Here is a 15,404-nt window from a genome sequence, read left to right on the forward strand (position 1 = left end):
ATAAGTTTGCCGTTAAAAATTTGGAAGAGTCCAAAAATGCAAAAACGTAACCCCCACCTGCAGACAAAACACAAAACAAAACAGAAAATAAAAATAAAAACGTAACCACTTCTATTTTTGGGTGGTGCGGACAGCACGATCACCCGCATGCACCAGCATCAGCCGACCTTGTGCTAATGCTAAGTAGAATTATGTGATGTCCACATGCCTTCATATTTGAACCTTGGATGTTTTTCTTCATCAAAAAAGTAATGGAAGGCAATGGAATGATGGATTGGGCAAAGATGATCAGCCACAACTTGGACCAGCAGCTAAGGAATTTAAAGCAATCCCAATCCTTCTATATGAGTTCATATGTCATCTACTCGCTGGCAAGAATGGACAAGTTCAATGGCTTGATAGGATAGGGACCCATGGGATGTGGACCAGGACAATTGAAAGTTCATGAGTGTTATCCACAGTTGCACTTGTATGAAACTACTTCTTTCAAGATGGTAAGAGACACCTTCACAATGCATTTAATCAGGTTGTTACAAGGTGGACTCCACACGAGGTTGTCACAGGAGGCTAGGAAGCTAATAAAGAAGTATCGAGCCTGGTATATACAATTTCCAAAATTCCCTTACATCCAAGTCCAAGGGTTCTCAGATCAACCGTATTAGTTGCCAAGATATCCAACGGACAAGATGGTGTTGTTGGAGGTGACTAGGCAATTGACCGCCTATGACAAAATCCAGAAAAAGAAGAGGAAATTGTCAATCGAATTTCCAATTGTCTTAGGAGATTATATAGAATGTGTCCAACATTGGTAGCAGCTGAAAAGTCAATAGATGAACTATTATTCTATCACTTAACATTCCACACGGCAAGGTCATTCTTTGACCCATACAACAAGATTAGGATGGTTGTGTTGACATGTATTTTGTACAAAACCAAACACAAAATAAAATACCCGAATGGTACCTTATCCTCTCTTGAGTAAAGTCTCTGAATGCTGAAGATATCGTGAAAAGGATCAATCAGGGTGACTTCAAGGTTCTTCGTTGTAGGATCTCTATGTGTGGATAAGCACCAGTGGTCATTGTGAATGTTGTTTCTTCAAGGGGCCTTACGTATTCTCGATCTACAGGAACAGGATTTTCCTAAATGCTAACAAGTTCTCAAAAAGTAACAAAAGATAGGGTTTTCAAGAGATGAATTTTAATCTAATCCTAAGAATGACTCAATGTAGGCTAGACTTGGTAAGATTCTACCAATTTCAGTATTGCCAAGGAATTACAACTCTACTGGAATTGATGCGATCTTCTAAGCTGATTAGTGATTTTCAAATCATCAAGAATTATAGATACTACCATAAAGATACATATCAATAGTTCAATAATGATTGAAGGTTCAAGTAATCTCAATATTTCCAGTTGACCACACAAGGCGTCCTTACAATCAGTAAGAAGCTAGTGGTTTGGAACGTGAATCTCACCAAAGATCAAGCACAACACTTAGTCCTTCAAACTTAAATACTACTTCGACTGAGAATGATTCAAGAAGATAAACAACCATGAAGATAGCCACAAGAATTGCAATAAAACACCATAACTTCAATATTTTATTGATCTCAAAGCCAAAAGGACAACAATTGTTCAAAATTCCTTCTTCACTACTCAATCTTGCTACAAAATAACTTTCTTCTCTCCAAAGCTCTAACTATTATCTATCTCTCTAATATCTAATCTGATCTAATTGACAAAATGAAAATGAGTGAGGGTATATATAGCATCCTCAATTACAATGAACGGCCCAAATCAAAAGAAGATCAATGGCTGAGATTCTGACACCTAAACCCTAATTAGGGTTTGTTACAAAAAGTTCCCTTTTTAGATGAACATTATTAAATGCATAGCCAAATATTTAATTGGCACAAAAGTCGAGGAAACATAGACCAATGATAATTAAGATGCCACATCATCCTATAACAACCTCTCTTCTAGAACCTTGTTCCCTTTCCAATGCTCTTTCTTAGCATATGCAACGAATCTGGACACAATTCCTTCAATCTCAGCAATAGGAATCTCAGGAAGATTCTTCATTCGTTCTTCTAAGTGAATGACCTGGTCAAAGGCAGTGAGAAGAGCCGCTTCCCATCCAGGTTCAAGTTCTTTGATCTTCTCAATCAGGAGCATAGTAGTGAACATTAGATCCCGTTGCTCATCTGTGATGACATTCTCATCTTTGCAAAAGATGACTTTGACTCTCTCTTCCAACTCTTGGAGGTCCACATCTGTCTCAACTTCGATCCGCCTGCCAAGAATGGTACACAACACCTCAAACACCTTATCTTGAATTGGATGGATGATGCCTTCAACTTGACTACATTTGGTGTTGATGTCTTCGAAAAGAACCTTTCATCTGGAGTAGAGTTGACCACTGAAGTAGGTTATGAGTTCTTTCATCCATTATCTTTTCTTGTGCTAGGATCTTCCTTGGTGTTTGCCTGATTACTTGCAGGACAGGAATGATAACATCTCTAGTGTGAGCGAAAGCGGCTACAGATATCATTAGATTGTGGACAATCTCAAGGACCTAGATAGCTCGATGGATTGTCTTCATCATTCTTGTTGTAAATTCAACAGCGACCGTGTGGGATTTGTCAATCCAAGAGCTCATAAGCTGAACCAAACTCTTGACTCTTTTTGCCTCGCCAACTGATTCAAGGGGAAGTGCTTGCACAGGAGATACAGTTGGATCCTGACGTCTCAAGGGCTGATTGAGATAACTAAAGTAGCCTCTCCAAGCACCGACCTCTCTCTCAAGCTTCTTATTCTTTTCCATTTCTTCCTTAAGTTTGCCCTTAAGTGCTTCAAATGAATCGGTTGCCTCATCCATTGCCTGTTTAGTAGTGAGTGGACCAAGCTCAAATGTTTCTACATCATACTCATCTGCAATAATTTCACCTTCATACTTGTCCACCACTGGTGTAGCTATCTGCAATTTCCTGGATCCTGTCTCATCCCTTATCACCCTGGACATCTTTGTGGCCTTCTTCTTCTCCGTTACTTCTTGAGAATTTCCTATAAGGCTCTCTAAGTCAATTACATCTTCTTCCTCTTCAATCACAATCACCCTTGTCAGTCTCTCTCACTTGTATTTCTTTAGGTAGCGGTTCATCTTCTCGGAGAGGAGATGTCGCCTCATCATCATTCTTATCTTCATGTAGCTCATTAATTTGGGGAGACTGACTTGATGAATGTGGAGGTGTCTATCCTTTCTCCGGCCTATCATTTTGCACCATGGATTCCATAGATTCATCAACCTCAGGTACCATCTTCTCTTGACCTTCAGCTTGACTTGCCTTCTTTCCATGTCGAGAAGATGTGCTCGATGGACGATCTCGATTGGCCTCTTGCTTCTTCTTGGAAGATTCTCTTTTCTTGGGTCTTTCTTTCCTCTTTGCACCTCTAGGATGAGAAGTGTTCTCACTCACGCTAGCTTCTCCTTCTTCCGGCCTTGCCTCCAAAGTAAAAGTCATTGATACGTTCTGCTCTCTCAACTTCTAATGTTGTACATCCACCCATCTGTGAGTACATGATAAAACAGGAGCCATCAAAGCTCTCAAGTCGAAAACCTCGGGTTCATTCCAATCTATCTTCACTGCTTTGTCTTCTTTGTCATAAGATGACTGGAGATGTCTGCCATTGTCCTGAGCTTGATCGGCTACTCTGTAAACTTTGCATTTCCTGATGAAATCTAAAGGTAATCTGGAATGCATCTTTCTTTTCACTTCTAAATCACTTGAGAGATTCATCCAAAAGTCTTCTACCTGAAACTCATGTCCGTACTTCCTAGCAACTGTTTCCTCCATATAACCGTAAGGATCAAAATTCTCCCGCGGGGCAAAGAAGGTGAATGAATACAAGGCTAATTCCTTCTCTGCATCCTCCAAAGCTTGAGTATTAGGACATACCGCAACTGAATTCCCCAATATGATAGGTACGGGAACTCCATTTCCATGCTTGTGTCTAGATACCTTTGCACAAGCTACCAACTGCCTGGTTACCTCAAGTAGCACTATCCTGTCTGTCGAATACCTCGGCAACATGTAGGGAGGTGAAGGACACCCCTGAACTCTGATATATGTAAACTTTGGAAACTGGATGAACCATGCACCATACCTCTTCACAAGCTCTTGTGCATCCAGAGATAGTCGATTGTGAATCCCGCCTTGCAATATCCTAGTGATGTTCATCGTGAAGGTATCATTGACTAACTTGTAGTCACTTCTAGGTGGATGATGCAAATGAACATAAGAGTCACAAACTCTCACTTCTCCGGGTCCTCTTCCAATCACTCCTCTGTGAGGTAGCCCTGCATACTCAAAACTCCTGATCAAGGCGTATATAACATATGAGCTCATATGAAATGATTCGGTAGGCCTTAGTCTTCTCAACTGCACATCCAAACTATGGCTAATAATTCTGGCCCAATGAATCGTTCCTTTTCCTTGGACAATCACTTGAATGAAGAAGAACATCCATTTCTCGAAGTAGAAGGCTTGAGGAGCCCCTGTAACTCGATTGAGCAAAGTTATCAAATCTCTGTATTCCTCCTGGAAATCAATCCTATGCGGTGTGTTAGGAATCTTGTTTAAGCGAGGATGACTTTTGAGCAACCAATTCTTGTTGATGAGATTCAGGCAAGTGTCGGGATCATCTTCATACATTGACCTGGCTCCTTCTAGGCTTTTGTAAATCATATCTTTATGCTCTGGAAGATGAAGAGCTTCGCTTATAGCCTCTTCTGAAAGGTAAGCTAAAGTGTTTCCTTCCTTGGATACGATCGATCTTGATTGTGAGTCATAATGGCGGGCACACTCGATCATCAGCTCATGACACTGGACTGCTGGAGGGAAACCTGCCGCCTTGATGATGCCACTTTCAATAATCTTCTTCGCAATAGGTGATGGCTTGCCAATATAGGGGACTTCTCGAAACTTCATCACATTGAAGTTTCCCAAGTTGGTATCTCCGATAGTACTCCATTTGGACACGATCCTGGTCTCCAATTTGTCGTTCTTTTGATCTTCCTTCATGAGAGCCGGGCGACTAGTAGATGCTCCCGCTTTTGGAGTCGCCATCTTGACACCTACACAACATTTCACAATTAGTAATATATCTTGAAGCATAGAAATATAGAGTAAAAAGGAAGATTTAAGATTTTAATTAGGAAACTTCATGATAAATCTTGAGTTATCATTTCCTAATTAACCATGCAAAACTTGGATTTTTCAAAACAAATGTTCAAAATTCAAATCTTCAACAAGGGTGTCAAGATGATTTCGCCATACCTCCTCTTGAGCATTAAACTCTAAGAAATGATGCAAAAATAGATGAATTTTGCTAGGCAAAGTGTAGATCAAAGCTCTCCCTTGGATGAAATGTGCCTCCTTTAGCCTTCAAAAGAATAAAACTCCACTTCCTTCTAGCCTTCAACACTTGAAAGAAAATCGCTCCAAGCAAACCAGTTTTCGCACCTCCAATTAGCTCTCCAATTTCGCACTTAAGGCAATGATTGAATGATTTGAAATGTGAAAAAGCACCTCCAATATATAGAGCGCTCACCCCTTTGCTCCCTCTAGGCCGACTTGGCAAAATGGGGGTTAAAAATAAATAAAATTCCAAAAAAGGGGGGCCGACTTGGCAAAATAAATGAAAATAGTGCCTTGAGCGCTTTATATTTAATTTTAATTTAATAAAAATTAATTTTAAATGCCTTCAAAATAAAAGTTCGATTTTCTAAGGCTTAAAATCAATTTATTAAATGCCAAAATGTCTTTTATTTAATGCCAATTCAATTTTAATTTTCCAAATGCCTCAAAATTAGCAATTTTGGCGATCTAATGCAATTTGGAGAATATTAATTTTTAAAACAAGGCTTAATGAGATTTCATGAGGATTTCGCCCTAGACCTTCTCTGAGGGTCAAGAGCGATTTTTGAATTTTAGCCTTGAATATTTCACATTTTGACTTGAAAATCTCCTGGAGGGTAAATTGATATCCAGTTAACGCGTTGCATTTCAAATTTGACATTTTTTATGAGGAAAAATAGGTGAAAATGTAAATTTCGCCCTAGACCCTTAACAAGGGTCAGGAGCGATTTTTCATTTTTTAGCTAAAATCCACCTTGGCTTGTTTGTTAAACTCACAATGTCACTTCCAAAATCCATTTCTTTGCACTATAAAGTTAATTCATCAATAATTTTGAAGGAAATAATGTCCTTTAAGGCAATTTTGCTCTAGACCTTCACTGAGGGTCAGGAGCGATTTTTCATTTTTTGCTCAAATTTAGCATTTTTCAACGTCCAAAATCTCTTCAAGATATTTCAACTAGGCTTTCCCACAGACTTCCAGACTTTGCTCCGTCCAATTTGAGAGAAAAAGTGCAAGTTTGATGTTTTCGCCCTGGACCCTCAGCAAGGGTCGGGAGCGATTTTTTGCAAACTGGGCTTGATTCTTCGCCTTTTTTCATTAAAACTTTATTCATCATTTGGCAATGTCCTTCCTTAATCCACTCCACCCAAATTCGCTTTATTGTTGCAAGGTAAAATGAGGATTTTCAACAATATCGCTCTGGGCCCTCTCTGAGGGTCAGGAGCGATTTTTTGGTTTTAGACACACTTCTCCATCCTTTGGACTCCAAATTGCTTCTAAGGGATAAAACATCATTCCTTCTTCCTATCCACACTGGATTTTGCCTCAATTGCTCAAACAAAGGAGAGAATCTAGGAAAATCGCTATGGGCCCTCTTTGAGGGTCAGGAGCGATTTTTGTAGTTGCCTTCAAAATACTGACTTTGAACAATCTCCTTTCACTCCAAGGCATTTTAAACATTATTTCAAACCTGTGTCTAGACTTGTCTCCCTCAAACTTGGATGAAAAGTTCCCATATTAGGTTTTTCGCTCTGGGCCCTCTTTGAGGGTCAGGAGCGATTTTCGCTATGGGCCCTCTCTAAGGGTCAAGAGCGATTTTTTGATTTTGGGTTGATTTCCTCTTTTGTTGATCATCCAAATTATATTCAATGGGTAGAACATGCTTTCCTTCATCCCTTCCAATCATAAAAACCACTTTGATCTTGTAAGAATAATGCATTTTTTAAAATCTCGCTATGGACCCTCTCTGAGGGTCAAGAGCGATTTTTGCTACCTGGACCAAAATGCTTCACTTTTCGTCTCGAAATTTCTTTGCCAAGGAAGATGTCGCCTTGCTTATGCTATCAATAAATTCCCATGTCCAAGAAAGGTCAAAAAATGTGCAAATGAAGAAAATCGCTCTGGACCCTCTCTGAGGGTCAAGAGCGATTTTACCTTTCTTGGGCAAAACTCCTTCAATTTATCATCTTCAATCAAGTCTGTATACTTTAACATGCTCACTTCATTCTCCCCCATGCCCTTTGACATCTTAAGTCGACCAAATAAGGCTAGCAATGACCCCTATAAGATTTCTCGCTGTGGGCCCTCTCTGAGGGTCAGGAGCGATTTTTCTCTTAGTTTCCAAAATTCACTATCTTTCACGTCTCCAAACCGTCCAAAGCATCAAGTCACGTTCGATCATCCTTCCAGGAGACCCTGCACAAAGCAATTTAGAAAAGTCAGTGACAAATATGACTTAAACAACATTTTCTCCCTGGGCCTTCACTGAGGGTCAGGAGCGATTTTACCCTTTTTGGCCAAACTGCTTCAAATTTAAGTCTCAAACTGCTTCACAAGGCAAAGTCAAGTCACTTTCAAGGTCAGGAACCAATTAGCAAGTCCATCAAAAACAAGAAATTGCACTCAGGATAAATTTCGCCCTGGGCCCTCTCTGAGGGTCAGGAGCGATTTGTTTGTTTCAGGCATCATCTTGCTTCAAAAAATTGATCAAAACTCACCTAGGCAAGAACACACAACTTCACCTTCAAAAATGCTAACACTTAGTCAAAATTGGATTTTACCCTAAAAACCCTTTATTAGACCTAACCTGAGACCTATTTGACTCTCCTGAAAGACTTACCTAATTTCAATCATCTCAACTCATTGGGAGGACACTTAACAATTCTCAAAAATTTGACTAGACTCAGCCTGAATAACATCAAAAGAAACCCCTAAGGTTTAGCCCTAGCCCAGACAGACCACTCACTCACTCAAAACCCTAAAAGCAGAGAGAAGAACAAGCAAAACAAAAGCGAAAAAGAGGGGGTCCCCATTCTAATGGGGCGATGTGTGAAACGGTCACAACAGGTTGCTGGAGTGAAACACAAGCACAAAATTCGGCTAGAAGACTATTGGGCCAATGCCAAGGATAACTTTGAGGTCAGGAAGAGAATGTTTTCCAAACTGCCCCTCAACATGATAAGACTTTGTGAAGTCATTCAAGTGCCAGGTCAGGTCGAGGACGATGAAAATATGGTTCAACCTAAGAATGAAAATCTGAAGGATAGGCCTATTCAGGCTCCAAATTGGTTAGAGCTAGAGATTGATGATTTGAATGTTTTAAGTAGGCTAGTTCTAAAATTTACTAGGCACTGGGTCGAGCAGCACACCACGAAGTTAAAGGCGAAGAATGCTCGCCTAACTTACCAATTGATGGGGGACCAGGACTCCCATAGCGAAGCAACAAAAGGGTCATCAGGAGCTCAGGCCCGAGAAGAGGAAATTCCATAGGAAAGAATGGAGCATAGGAAAGAGAAGAATATTCCTGGGAATTCACAAGCAAGGAAAAGAAAGGAAATCCAGCAAGAGGAGCCCTAGCAAAAGAGGCCAAGAGTAGAAGAAGCACAATCACCAGCTAGTTCTTCCAGTGTGCATGAGGTTGAGATGTTCACATAGGAAGTTGCAAGAAGCCAACTGCAGGAAAATGATCTTGACACGGCGCAGGCGCAAGATATTCTCAGCATCAATGCTTCCCATCGACCTGTTCAGTAGAGGAGTCAGGAACAAGAACTTCCTCCTAATCCAGAACAACAGGGTCAAGATTGTTTCATTGAAACAATTCTTCGAGACTTGGGCACTTTTGAGGAGGTTTCGCAAGAACAGGTGCGGATGGAAGTTCAGGATCAGCCAGCAGCTGCTCCAAATTGGTTAAAGGATGAGAAAGGAGCCAAAAGAAGAAATGGATCCTGCACAAGAATTGGAAGAACTCCTAGGTAGAATTGATAAGCCAGCAGAGAAGAAGGCAGCTAAGAAGTTTTCTAAGATCACAAGAGACGAGTCAGGATACAGTGATTACACTTAGTTGTGCCCAAAGTCGATAAGGATAGGAATGAAATCACGGCTGATGAATATGAAATCCAAGAGGTCAACTTAAGGCATGCTTCCACGGCACAGGTGGTGGAATACTTTGATGAATCTTCATTAGCACTGAAAGAGCAAATGAAAAGAATGAAGGAGAAGATTAAGAAGCTGAAGAGCGAAAACAACGCATTGTCTTAATATCCACGACGCTTGAAGCATCCACTCAGAAAGGAAGATCCATCCTTTGTTCCACCCCCTTCTCTTCCCAAGGAATCCATTGATAGCATTGAAGAAATGAGAAGAGCTCAGTGTTCCAAGGAATGGGTGGAAGATGTCTTCACTTTAGCGAGAAAATTCATTGAAGACTTGGCTCACTTCCGTTGGAGAATTTGCGCTATCCTAAACAGGCTTGAGACTACGGACAATTCATGGGAAGATGTGCATATCTATCAGGACTTGACAATACCACAACTAAGAGCATTAATGGGATTCCCGAGCAGACTTTGATTGATGGGAAGGTTGTCTAGGAAAATGAAATTTACAACTTCCTTCGATGGTTTTATGTCGTTTGCATTGGGAAGGAAATCTTTGAAAGATTCAACAAGGAGTCAACATCATTAAAAAAGTCAGTCGGGAAGATACAGGAAGAAATCCATAATGCGATTGAGGCATTATTTGCAAGAAGGTTGACTAATGAAGAGCTGACAGTTGACTTCCTAAAGGACAGGTTGCACAAGTTCTTCTTTGTGGAATCCTTTTCCAAAGAACATCTGGAAAATGTTTCCTTGTTCTCCAGCACGATGCGAAGGATCCAGGAAGCGACGCCAAGTTGGGAGAAGATTCTCTCCAAGTATGAAGTGTTAAAATATGTTCGTTCGTGTTTACGAAAATGACGTAAAACTATTATATATATATATATATATATATATATATATATAATGAGTTATAGTATATATATACTAATATAATATATCAATCATTAATTATGTTATACATATATATATATATAAAACACTAAATATTAATCGAATGGTATAATCTACAATTCATAAGTTAACTATGTATCACGATACTATCGTGATTGTTATACATAAACAGTCACGGTATTATCGTGACTGTTCATGTATAACAGTCACGATAACTATTGTGACAGTCCTATTACAATTAGTTAATGCCGACAGGTTATAAAACAGCGACTATATTATTATTATGTCGTTTGTTAGGAAATAGTCGGTATTCAAAAGACGTGACTGTTGACATTTACATCGATTCAACTTATATATAGTTGATCTTCGTTGGTCAATCAATCAATAACAACGGCAATTGCATTGATCAGCGAATATCAACTATACATAATATATTTATATATTAGTATCTTCTGATCCAATTTCCTTAACATGGTATTAGAGCAGAAAGGAATATAAAGAAGATAATATATATATAAAACCTAACATATAGCTGAGAATATTTTAAATTATAAATTAAATTATGGCTCACTGTATGAGAATGGAAGATAGATTAGAAGGTCCTTCAAACTTTGTATCTTGGAGGACAAGACTTACTTCTCTTCTAATGGAACTTGAACTAGAGGAATATATTGAGAAGGATATGAAAATGCCGGAAGAAGAAACTGAGAAAACTACATGGAAAAGGAGAAACAACAAAGCCAGGAAATTGATTATAGATTCAGTGAAAGATTCTATCCTCCCGAGCATATCGAGAATTACCAGTGCCTTTGAAATGTTTAAAATCATTCAAGACACATTCGAGATAAACAATGCCAGTAGAATCTTAACATTGAAGAGTCAACTTCTCAACATGAAAATGAACAAAGGGGAAACAATCACCTCCTATTTCCTAAGGATATCTGAAATAAGAGATCAACTTCTCTGTATTGGAAATACTATAGAAGATACTGAACTTACACTTATCGCCCTAAAGGGTTTACCCATCTCTTGGGAAACCTTCATTCAATGCATAAGTACAAGACCACCTTTACCTAGGTTCGATCAATTAAAGAACGATTGTACTCAAGAAGAATCGAGATTAGCATCCAGAGGAATAGGGTCGAAAAATGAAAATGAAGTACAAGCCCTTCATACTAAAACTTCTCAGAAAAAGAAGAGAAAATTCAACAATTCAAGTAATGGAAAACATCACTTCAAAAGGGATCTCTCCAAAATAAAATGTCATAAATGTGACAAATTTGGACATATTCACAAATACTGTCCAGAAAAACAGAAAATTCAAGCAGCCTAAGCAGAAACTAAAGGAACAGAAAATTCTCTTTTTTATCTAGCCTTAGCAAGTGAATTAAATTCCAATAAAAATACTTGGATAATAGATAGCGGTGCATCAAGACATATCACTGGATTCAGAGATCAGTTCGAAACCCTTTCTGGAAACTCTACAGAAGAAGTAACCATTGGTGACAACTCCACTTATCCGGTAAAAGGAATTGGGACCTGTTTGATACAGATAAGAGATGGAGTCACTCTACAGTTAAAAGAAGTATTATATGTGCCCGGAATAAAGAGAAACCTAATCTCAATATCAGGGTTAGCTGATCAAGGATATAGGGTAACATTTAATGAAGAAAAAGTTCTTCTCTGGACCAAAAACACAAACATCAAAAATGCAATGCACATAGGGTCCAGAGATGGAAGCTTATACAAACTATGTAATGAACAAAAAGTAGCCCTAAATCACAATGTTCAACAGAATAATGAAATTTGGCACAAAAGACTAGGACACATTGGATATAGTGCTCTTCCTACTTTGCATAAAATCACCTCTGGGGTACCCTCTCTAAAATCTGAACACTTGAGCATTTGTAAGGGATGTGCATTAGGAAAGAACATTAAAGGATCTTTTCCAACAAGTGAACACAAGACGAATAGTGTTTTAGAACTCATTCACACTGATATGTGTGGCCCCATGTCCACTCCTTCTTTTTCAGGTGCCCTATATTATCTAATCTTTGTGGATGACTATTCAAGGAAAACATGGATATATTTTTTAAAACTTAAAGAGTCAAGTGAAGTATTAGCCAAATTTCAAGAATTCAAAGCATTGGTAGAAAATCAAACCAATAAGAAAATCAAAACTCTTAGGTCAGACAATGGTGGGGAATTCACATCTGACAACTTCAAAAACTATTGTAAATCTGTTGGGATTAAGAGGGAGTATACTGTTCCTTATAACCCTCAACAGAATGGAGTAGCAGAAAGGAAGAACAAAACCATCATTGAAGCAGCAAAAGCTATGATGCATGATCATAATATTCATATATCATACTGGGCAGAAGCTGCCAACACTGCAGTTTATATTCAAAACAGATGTCCACATGCAATACTTGAAAATACCACACCAGAAGAAGTATTTACAGGAGTTAAACATGATCTCAGTCATTTAAGAGTATTTGGATGTCCAGTATATATACATGTACCAAAAGAGAAAAGAACCAAATTAGAACCTTCTGGTAAGAAAGGTATTTTTCTAGGCTACAGTGAAGACTCTAAAGGATATCGAATCTATATCCCTAATCAAAAATCAGTAGAAATAAGCAGAGATGTCAAATTTGAAGAAAACTTCTCATCCACTAATAATGAAGACAACAGTTTGTTTGATCTTGAGAAAGATTTATCACTTGAGGAAGAAAGCGAGAATAACAATTCAAATATGAATTCAACACTATCAAATAACGAAAACGCAATCCTTGATCCTGAACCTTCTTGTGTAGAAAATGTAAACAACAAAAAGAGACCATTATGGGCTAGGAAAATGCTTGAAGAAAACAATATGGAACCAGCACAAATCTCCAGAGAAAACAAAAGAACTAGAACGCAAAAATGTTACACTGCACTTCTAACTGAACTATCAGAATCAGAACCGGTCAGTGTTGAGAAAGCATTATCAAAACAAGCCTGGAGAGAAGCAATGGTTGAAGAATATCAGTCCATCATGAAAAATGATGTATGGGATATTGTCCCTAGACCTAAACATAAGTCAGTTGTATCATCAAAATGGCTATTCAAAATCAAGTATGCTCCAGATGGCAGTATTGATAAACATAAAGCCCGATTTGTTGCTAGAGGATTTTCATAGAAAGAAGGCATTGACTATGAGGAAACATTCGCTCCAGTAGCTCGTTACACATCTGTCAGAACCATACTTGCAATTGCAGCCTCTAAAGGATGGAAAGTACATCAAATGGATGTCAAAACTGCATTCCTAAATGGTAAGATTGAGGAAGAAGTCTACATTGAACAACCAGAAGGATTTCTCACTCGTGACAAAAATAAATTCGTATGCAAGTTAAAGAAAGTACTCTATGGACTCAAACAAGCTCCCAGAGCATGGTATGAAAGAATAGATCAATATTTGAGCAAATTGGGGTACTCTAAAAATATTGCAGATTCTAATATATACTTCAAAATTGAAAAAGGAGACATGATAATCCTTGTTCTCTATGTTGATGACTTACTCATTACAGGAGAAGACAATCTAATAGATAAATGTAAAAAGGACCTAGTAGCTGAATTTGATATGAAGGATATGGGCCTACTACACTACTTTCTAGGTCTTGAAATTATTCAAAACAAAGATCATATTTTCCTCAGTCAAAAGAAATATATTTCTGATATTCTGAACAGATTTGGTATGGTAGATTGTAAACCTCTTGCTACTCCTATGGAGACAAATCTTCATAAATTAAAGGATGAAGCAGAAAACTCAGAACCTGCAGATGTGACACTCTTCAGACAGATAATTGGATCCCTCATGTATCTGGTGAATACACGTCCTGACATTTGCTATGCCACAAATGTACTAAGTCACTTCATGTGTGAACCAAAACAGATTCATCTAGTGGCAGCTAAACACATCTTGAGATATTTAAAAGGAACAAGTGATCTTGGACTAAAATATGACAAGACTGAAATTCAACTTCAAGGTTATTCAGACTCAGATTGGGCAGGAAGTACCACTGATCGGAAGAGTACCACAGGAGTTTGTTTCAGTTTGGGTTCCGCAGTAATATCTTGGTTTAGTCGGAAGCAATCAGCTGTAGCTCAGAGTTCGACAAAGGCAGAATACATGGCTGCATCTATGGGAGCTAGAGAAGCAGTATGGTTAAGAAAATTACTTTTTGACTTATTTGGTAAACCTCTATTACCTACCATTATTCATTGTGATAATCAGAGTTGCATCAAGCTCTCTGTAAATCCTGTTTTTCACAATCGGTCAAAGCACATAGAGATTCCATATCACTATGTGAGAGATATGGTAGACAGAAAAATTATTAAACTAGTCTACATCAGCACTGAGGAACAAAATGCTGATATCTTCACTAAATCCCTTGCAAGGGTGAAGATAGAATTCTTCAGGAACAAAATTGGTTTGATCAAAATATGAACTATTAATGTACATTTCATTCATAAATATATATATATAATTTTTGAAATATTTCAAACTTGTGCGAAGATGACGATCTTCTGTTTATCGTTTCTATTTCAGGGTGACGATCCTGACAATAGAAACCAGGTCTCAAGATAGACTCCCGAAAGGGGTTGAGCCGGATTGGTCCGGACATCTTGTTACCAAAATCATCACTTGTTTAACAATTATTTAAGATAGACTCCCGAAAGGGGTTGAGCCGGATTGGTCCGGACATCTCAAATATGTATATTGTTATAAGTGATAAATTATCATGATATGACATTTTGAATTGAGTCATATATTTTGATGTGAAAATTCTACAAACTTGGTAAACTCTCTCTCAAGAGGGAGTGTTAAAATATGTTCGTTCGTGTTTACGAAAATGACGTAAAACTATATATATATATATATATATATATATAATGAGTTATAGTATATATATACTAATATAATATATCAATCATTAATTATGTTATATATATATATATATATATATATATATATAAAACACTAAATATTAATCGAATGGTATAATCTACAATTCATAAGTTAACTATGTATCACGATACTATCGTGATTGTTATACATAAACAGTCACGGTATTATCGTGACTGTTCATGTATAACAGTCACGATAACTATCGTGACAGTCCTATTACAATTAGTTAATGCCGACAGGTTAATGCCGACAGGTTATAAAACAGCG

At 38.1% G+C, this 15,404-nt stretch overlaps 1 protein-coding gene across 1 annotated transcript; it reads left to right on the plus strand.

Moving 5' to 3' along the window:
- Positions 1–13,712: 13,712 nt before the first annotated feature.
- On the plus strand, positions 13,713–14,675 carry LOC131874171 (uncharacterized mitochondrial protein AtMg00810-like). The gene has a single exon (XM_059217421.1). The coding sequence runs from the start codon at positions 13,713–13,715 to the stop codon at positions 14,673–14,675; it is 963 nt and encodes a 320-aa protein (XP_059073404.1).
- The last annotated feature ends 729 nt before the right edge of the window (positions 14,676–15,404 follow it).

Source organism: Cryptomeria japonica, chromosome 3 (assembly GCF_030272615.1).
Source record: "Cryptomeria japonica chromosome 3, Sugi_1.0, whole genome shotgun sequence".
Lineage (NCBI taxonomy): Eukaryota > Viridiplantae > Streptophyta > Pinopsida > Cupressales > Cupressaceae > Cryptomeria > Cryptomeria japonica.